Raw genomic sequence first — 8,564 nt, forward strand, 5'->3', positions numbered from 1 at the left:
ACCAACGCCATCTACTGCCAATCACCACCACTAGTATTTTCACAGGCACTCACAAACATCCATTCCCACGGCGGTATTCGAACCCGCAGCCTTTTGGCTGGAGTGCGGATATGCGAACCACTTGGCCAACCAAGCTAACTTAACAATTTAAACAATGAATTCTAAATTTCTAAAACCTTTACTTTTATTATAAACTTAATTTATAAAATCAAACTGAATAACTTTAAGGTCAGAACTCAACTGTATATGCGAGACCACGTGGAATTATTGGTTAGATTATGTTTCTGTATAGTTAGTAGCAATAAAATACACATAAACACACACACTTACATCGAGAGAGAGATCTGGAGTTTGTAAATTTTATTTCGTAAAGAAATCGCAAAACATTTCAGATGTCCAAATCTGGAAATCTCACCTTTCTTACATAAATTAGGCTCAGTTAACGGTAAATTAATTTTGATCGCTGTCTTTAATATCAACTGAAAATTGCATTAGAAATTAAGCAATCAACTAACAGGTGGGGTTGAAACAAATCATGGTCATTGGGGTGTTTGGCATGTCTCATTAAAGAACGTAAATTTGACATCAAACTTCCTCGACTTCAATTTGCAATAAGCAGTGCTGTAATACGATAAATCGACAAGACGCTTTTCTCTGGACAGAACAGAAAACACACCTGTAACAGAATAAAGAAATTTTACCATTTTAATTGGGTGATTGTGTGGTAATAAAATTCATGGATTTTGTAAAATGAATAATATAAAACAGAACAAAGTGTTATTGCTTTCAGCTTACCTTTCCTGTTAATCAGAGCATCGAGTAAATTATATGTCCCAATTAAAAAAAAAAAAGTTCTAATTTGATATATCAACCGCAAGCCAGTCATTCATATTTCAAGTTTTTCAAGTGTTTGGACAAGTAAATATGCAAAAAATGGACTTGCATCTAACAATGTACCACCTTGGTTTTTATGCGCTTGTTGTTCTGAATAGTGACGCCTTCGCTATTTTTATTCAGGAGTGGTTAATTTCTCTCTGATTAGACAATAGACAGACTGCTTCACCACCAAATAATCATCCAGGGTAACAAAGATTTCTTCAACAGAGAACACCACAAAAAACAAACAAACAAACACAGAGTAGAGAAACATTCCGGAACTATAAAAATTGCAGAAATTTTCTTTTTCTTGTTCCTCTGGTATTTCATGGAAGAAGGGTCCTCGTTAGAAAATCACAACTAGTGAAGTATCATCACATGCTAAAAATATGGAAGGTACACGAAGAATTCGTTTTTATTTGGATTTTTCTACCATAAGTATGTCATGTACGTCACGTGCTTAGTTAGTCCATTTGTCGATATCCCGTCCTTCCTGGACTGGATACCAAAGGAGGACGCTTCGGTTTGTTGTGCAGGCATCGCATTATAACCTTTGCAGAATGACATGATGGAATCCGCTAAACTGCTACATTATTGGAAATATTGCATTCTTCAGAAGTGATGCACAACCTTCTCCGTTATCCTTCCAAGTAAACGAAAGACGAATCATCCGATCACATCAGATGAAACAGTTCCAGGCATTTACAATTCCACAGCAGTTCCTGACAGTCTGGATGATAACAGCCGGCATAAATACTTCGGTCATCCTTCAAAGCCACTTCACATCACACTGAACAGGATGATTCGTCGCTCCATTTCGTTCACTTCCAAGCAAGGGTATAAATCAGTGATATTTTCTTTACACTAGTGTGGTCTGCGCTATGGAATAGTTATATGCAGCTGACTTCCCATAAAAGCCCATTACCTGTACTTGTGCAGATATTTTCAACTCCTGATTGATTGTTTTCATTGTGTGTGTGTGTGTGTGTGTGTGTGTGTGTGTGTGTGTGTGTGTGTGTGTGTGTGTGTGTGTGTGTGTGTGTGTGTGTGTGTGTGTGTGTGTGTGTGTGTGTGTGTGTGTGTGTGTGTGTGTGTGTGTGTGTGTGTGAATTTCGTATTCTACTAACCATTGAACCTAGTTATAGGATGCAATACCCAACTTTGTAGAAGGACTCTGCAATCTCCGTATAACTGTCCATCTTTTGAAAAGTCCTAATAGAATTCTTTACATCCTGGACAGAACTGGAAACCCGCATTCTTAAGTATCGTATATTCATTTCATTTGACACATTATTCAAAAACGTACATGAATCTACGAGAAAATTCAATCTTCTTGAAGAAACAAAGTGAATGACCCAGGTTCGTTTTCTTCTGATGTTCTTTATAACCTTTCTCGTGTTATTCAAGAGGAGCGATTTTTTTTAACTGAGTCCCCACCCAAGAAAAGTTTTAAATCAATACTACATTAGTATCGTAGATGGGCTGAGGACATTTTCTTATTTTAATTCTTTATAATTTGTTTGTATTATTTAATTCGTGTTTTGTTTGAACTACTTGTTGAACCTTTTCAATATTCAATATTGACAGTCACGCCCATGCCCTCGACCGGTTTCTTCCCCGCAGTCTGTTGGTTGGATACTGAATGAGCGTCTAAATGTAACCCGGATACTAAAGTGTCCGGGTTAATTGGATTTCAAATTTAATTGGAATTGTGAACATTGGCATTGTGAACATTGACCCTTATGGAAAATAAATCATTCTGCTAGCGTTTTATATAGCTGAGGCTTTCGAACCACAAGGAAGTGAAACTGCTTAATCCCCCTCAGAAAAAAAAAATCGTCTACCTTCCACCCAATCATCGGACCCTCGGAGAAAATAAACATTAAACATTTTGTTTTTTATTTTAATGAAAAAAGCGATCTACCAATGATGATATTGTTGGAAAAGGTATACTCACCATCCCGAGGTATTTCTCCTTGATATTCTCCATAAACGTAAGTCAAACAAAATTTCTTATCTGTAGACATATCCATGACAGTCAGATAACCTCCACCTTCTAAAGAAAAGGGGAGGGAAAGGAAGAAAGAAATTAAATGAATAAAAATATATAAATGATAAAAAAAAAGATGAAAATATCGTAATATACCACTTAACCAATAGTGGTTAAATGCGAAGTAACAAGTATATTGAAACTAGAAACTTGGGGGAAAAAATCACTAACACCTTATTTCCCAAAGAAAATGGGAAGAACTCTTTTAACCTGAATATTTTGTACTGTGTTGGAAGCCTTTACTCATTAAAGACAGATGTCCTCAAGCTAGCGATGATGTTGTAAGTCCTCATGGTATAAGTCTCATGATCGTAAACCTTAACACTTGTATTATTTTCCAAACTACTATAAATTCTGCGTTCCACTATCTTGAGAAAATCAGGATCCTAGAACTACCAAATTATGCTGTTCAATTTTGTTTATCCCATCCAGGAGCATATAGGAATCGGATCACAAATTTGTATTTTTTTCTCTCAAAATATTAAAGCTACTTCCTTAATGTTCCATGCTGGTCACTTCGAAGAACTAGTTCCTTTGTAGGTTGAACTAGTTCCTCTCAATAGAAAACAGTTTACGACTGAGTAACAAGTAAATGAATTTTTAACTTCAGAATGGTTTCTTTTATCAGAAATGTTGGAAAAGTGACAATTTCCAAGACCTTAAAGGAGATCTTCAGATAACAGAAAGAGAACAAATCACAAATACATGATATAAGGCAAGGAGCAGTTTTTGAAGTCCATGGAATAGACAGAAGAGACAAGAAACTAAATCCATAGAAAGATTAGTGAAAATTTCATCCGATCCGATCCTGTGGCTTCCTCACTTTGAAAGGGTTGCAGCTGATTATTAGGGAGATAGTGATGCAATGTGGTTTCCCTTTGCCTTCCTTGCCGTATTTTTTATGGCTGTAGCCTGTGTGTTCACGGGTTCGGTTTGCCTGTTTCCGGGATGAAAATCCTCAGATAAACTGGCGGAAAAAACCCTGCTGTCCACGCCCAAGACCTGCTAACTTGGCTATGGCCGAGGAAGATCCTTAAGCTCCTCACGTCGACGGGAATCGATCCTAGGACACTCCTTCGCCAGGCATATGGTCGCGAAGCGCAAAGCCGCTAGGCTAACTGCGAGGACGAAAATCTATCTTGAAAAAAAAAAAAATGATATATTGCATTAAAGTTCCTTTGGATTTGGTCAAATCTACATTATACATTTCTACGGCATCGAATTTCTTCTTCATAAGTGATATTGGTAAACAACGAATTAAAAAAAAAAAAATCCTAGAGACTGAACAATTATTATAAGAAAAAGTGTGGAGGATGCATAAACGAATTTTAAGAAGTAGAAGAAAAACTTACGGGGGGGGGGGGTTGCGACCCATATCTCACTGAAGCTCCGGGAATTGAAGAGGATCCGTATTGGCAATCGCATGCCTATACGGAAACCACTGATTTCTGCGAATAATTAAGTGAACGTGAAGTATCACACGATTAAACTCTGTTGCCATTTTCTTCTTATAAAGTGATTTATTTTGATCTTTTTACGTGTTCTTCATTAAATCAATTTTTGAATATTACTCTTTTTAGTAGTTACATTATAGCTATTTTAACTACAATAAACAAGGTTCTATATATTTTGAGTCGATATTAATTTAAGAAAAACTCAACTGGAATAACCAGTATTAAGAACTGACAATTGAATCCTGTTTTCGTATTCAGGATTACTGCTTAGAATTCCAGTAACAAACATTCACTCACATTTCAGCTGTTCGGTTCCATTCAACGTTCAGTCGTTCAATACAAAGCAAACAGGAGGATTTTTTCTTTCATTTCTGATTATCATATTTCATATTTAAGGAAGATCTGTTCAAACTACACCCACCCACTATGCATATGCATAGTGTGTGTGTGTGTGTGTGTGTGTGTGTGTGTGTGTGTGTGTGTGTGTGTGTGTGTGTGTGTGTGTGTGTGTGTGTGTGGTGTGTGTGTGTGTGTGCATAGAAAGTTTTTTACCTTGGGTGTAATATACGTTAAAGATAAAAAGAAATTTTATACTTGGTTTTAATTCTTTTCCCATGTAAGCAAAACAAAGTTTTGCGCGTGAATTACATTCACGTCTGAGCTACTTGTGTATAGATGCTGATGACTACCAGCCACTAGGACCACTACCCAGACCGGTTTCGACCTTTATTGAGGTGTCTTCAGTGGGAGCCAGACCCAGGAAAGATACCAAGGTTGAAGTAATGCAGAAGTCATATATATCTCATATACCAGTAGAAAAAGCTGTTTAACCACCTTAAAAAAATCTCTGCATGAGAGAAAGATGTAGAAAAGTTTTTACCTTGGGTATGAAATACGATAAAGATACCAAGAAATTTTATACTTGGTTTTAATCTTTTTCCCAAGTAAGCAAAACAAAGTTTTGCGTGGGAAATATATTCATGTCTGAGCTACTTGTATATAGAGGCTGATGACTTCATATCACTTAACTTAGTCTACCTTAGTCCACTTTTGACTTTTATTGAGGTCTCTTCAGTAGGAGCCAGACCCGGGAGAGATACTAAGGTTAAAGTAATGCAGAAGTTCTATATATCTTATATGCAAGTAGACAAAAGGTGCTTGACCTTCTTAATAAAAACCACTGGATGAGAGAAAGATGTAGGAAGTTTTTTACCTTGGATGTAATATACGTTAAAGATACCAAGAAATTTTATACTTGGGAAAGGTAAGCAAACTAAGTATAAAATTTCTTGAAATCTTTAATATAAATATATAAATATATATACATACACTGTTGGAAAGAATTAACAGACACCCCCCCCTCCCAAGAACAAAGTACATTGTACCGTACTTGTAGTTTGTAGCGGGTATAAATTGGAGGGATGGGATGCTCCCAAGTCAGTGCAACTGTGTCCAGATGAAATAGCGGCGAGAAAGGAACTGAAGGAGTTTGAAAAAGGCGTTGTGATGGAATGTCATGTTGCGAGCCTACCTCTTCGGCAAATTGTTCCAAATTGAGCCGCTCCAGGTGTCAGTGGCAAGCGGTACCCGTAGTGAAGGACCCAACACACTCACCGAACGTGACCGTACTGTGCTACGAAGGATAATATGCACAAACAGCCATTCAACGACCGTTCCATTCAACGACCAACCCATTCAACGTGGAATGCGGATTTCCAGTCATCCACTGGAACAAGAATCTGCACAAACACATTCGGAACCGAGACTCGCAACATGAGTCTCAACAACAAGCCCAGCATTAACCGAAGTAACATGCAACGTCATCTTCAGTAGAGCAAAGAGCATGCACAGTGGTAAGTGGAAGCTTGGAAAGCTGTGTTCTGGAGCGGAGAATCGCGCATACCATCTACCGAGGAGATGGACGGGTATGGGTGTGGCGCATGCCCAGTGAACGTCTCTTACCAGAACGCGCAATCCCTGCTGTGAAAATTTGAGATGACGGTGTGATGCTTTGGTCCTGTGTTGACCTCTGTTTGTGGTGCCACGAACATTAAACTCCGACAGGTATCATGACATTATGGACAATTCATGATTCCTAATTTGTGGAGTTGATACGGAATCGGCCGTTGTCTCTATCGGCAAAACAATGTTAAGGCTGCTGCTACAGCCATGTGGTCTGTCAACACGAACGTCACTACATTTGACTGGTCTCTATACAGGCCTGAATCTCAACAATATTAAACACGTGTGGGATGAACTGGAGCGTTTTGCGAGGTCAAGGGACGTCCGCCACACCCAGAATAGTTCAGGACCTTATTACATGCCTACAGGATGAATTGTCAAAAATTCCCATTGACCATTATCGTGCGCTTGTGGAAAGCATGCCCCTTAGGATTGCTGCAGTCATTGCAGCGAAAGGAATTCTTACATCTTATTAAGAAATGTTTGTTCCTCACACTATGGCGTCCGTTGACTTCTTTCCAAACAGTGTATATTCTGTACAATGATACTATCAATAAGAAATCATTTTGTAACTTCTGGTAACAAATAAGTGAAACGTATATTGAAATACTTACGATCGAAAGTATAAGTGGCAGAAGTAACCCAAGACTGGGAGAAGGGCAATGTAAGATCACCACTATCAAAGCAAAAATGGAAGTAAGCGATTTTACATTAGAAATTGCTTATGTTTAAGAATGAGAAATAATTCTTTAGAATGATCTATGGTAGAAGAAAAAATAACTCACCTGTCAGTTTGCAAATATATATCCATTGATCTTGACTGAAGACTGAAGTCGTATTTTATACATGTGAAGTTCAGGGACCACGACGAGTTCAACGTGTAGGCCAAAACATACCATTCACCTGAAAGCTGTAATACAAACATATCAGGATTTAATTTTGTTAACTGTGTCAATAAGGCACGTGTGTGGATAAAAAAGGTGTGATATGGTTTTCATCTTGTGTATTGCACACCACGAAAACCTGAAAGACAGTACAAAAACTAATTTTGTATTTATTTTACGAGCCATGAGTCCAGATTATTTTACGTACCTGCCATGAGTCCAGATAGAGGCCATCGTCTACATCGCTACAGTCGCGTTCTGAGGGAGAGAAGCACTTGGTTATGCTTGCTATCAAAAGGACACGCGCGATGACACTCTGCGAGTAGCGGAACATATCTACAGACTGTTGACAAGCAAACCAACTGATATCATGTAATGTGTGTGATCCTTTTATAGAATAAGATTATTAAAGCTAGCGGATAGATAACAGCAGTGCTCCAACGTGGTTTTCCTGATTACAAAGAAGGAAGTTTTTTTGTATTCCTGATTTGTGTTGTAAGGCGATTCCTTGTTATATTATATTCAGTTTTTTAAGCTGTGTTATTTGGAAATTGCTTTAATTCTTTCCATAAAGTGTCCTTTCTGTGTATTTCTAGGATTAAGTTTTGTGTTATCCAAGGATTTTGTGTTGTCTTTGAACAAATTCTGACTTTCTTTGCTGCTTTCTGATATGTTTCCTCCTGTGTGAGTTTAATGTTGTCGTATAAGATATCTACTGAATCTTGATGAAAGGTGTTTCCAGTCTGTTTTTTTCTTATTTCGTGGTTGACTATTTCTTCGTTTATTATTGTTTTCTGTCGCTTTTCTACTGTGGGACATTGCATGGATATTGTCTTGGTGTGTAGGTTTAGAGTAGTGAAGTAATGATCTGCTACTTTGCACTTTATGACTGATGCAGTGTAACTGTTTGGTGGTGCTCGGACGTTTATATGATCTAGATAGGAGGCAGTGATAGTATTTCCGAATATTTCTTCTCTAGTACATGATGTTATTGTTGGTATTAGATTATACATGGATAGCATGTCTAGCTATTGTACAGTGTTGTTCTGGTTTTCGTTTGCAATATTTATGTTTATGTCGCCAATTGTCATTAGGTATTCGGTTGAGCATATTTCTTGGCGTGAAAGCCAGCAATTGAGTTCCTGCAAGAATTTTATCATGTTTGGGTTTGGTGTCCTGTAAATAGCATTTAGTATTATGGGATGATGTCTATTGGTGGTATTAGTGATTTCGAGGCAAAGGGTTTCAGCATGCTCAAACTGATAGGCCGTTTCTTTTGCTATTAATTTTTGTTTGATAAATATTAATATTCCACCCCCTCTTTTTGTTTGACGGCAT

The 8,564-nt window shown here is 37.7% G+C and overlaps 1 protein-coding gene across 1 annotated transcript; it reads right to left on the bottom strand.

Annotated features, from left to right (window-relative positions):
- Positions 1-345: 345 nt before the first annotated feature.
- Positions 346-7,574, bottom strand: LOC150094973 (uncharacterized). Its single transcript, XM_090411487.1, has 5 exons — positions 7,435-7,574; positions 7,128-7,252; positions 6,957-7,018; positions 2,834-2,932; positions 346-676 (listed from the first exon to the last, which is right to left on the bottom strand). The coding sequence occupies exons 1-5, from the start codon at positions 7,558-7,560 to the stop codon at positions 540-542; spliced, it is 549 nt and encodes a 182-aa protein (XP_090267613.1). The 5' UTR covers positions 7,561-7,574; the 3' UTR covers positions 346-539.
- Between the last annotated feature and the right edge of the window lie 990 nt (positions 7,575-8,564).

The sequence above is a fragment of the Typopeltis vanoorti genome, chromosome 21 (assembly GCF_054136105.1).
Source record: "Typopeltis vanoorti isolate ZY-2024b chromosome 21, IOZ_Tvanoo_1.0, whole genome shotgun sequence".
In the NCBI taxonomy this organism is placed as follows: Eukaryota; Metazoa; Arthropoda; class Arachnida; order Uropygi; family Thelyphonidae; genus Typopeltis; species Typopeltis vanoorti.

Excerpts from the sequence above, each read along its gene's own strand:
- LOC150094973 (XM_090411487.1), bottom strand. The coding sequence starts at position 7,560 with ATGTTCCGCTACTCGCAGAGTGTCATCGCGCGTGTCCTTTTGATAGCA. Across the intron at positions 7,253-7,434 it reads TCTATCTGGACTCATGGCAG|CTTTCAGGTGAATGGTATGT; the intron begins GTACGTAAAATA and ends TTTGTATTACAG. Across the intron at positions 677-2,833 it reads AGGAGAAATACCTCGGGATG|GTGTGTTTTCTGTTCTGTCC; the intron begins GTGAGTATACCT and ends ATTCTGTTACAG.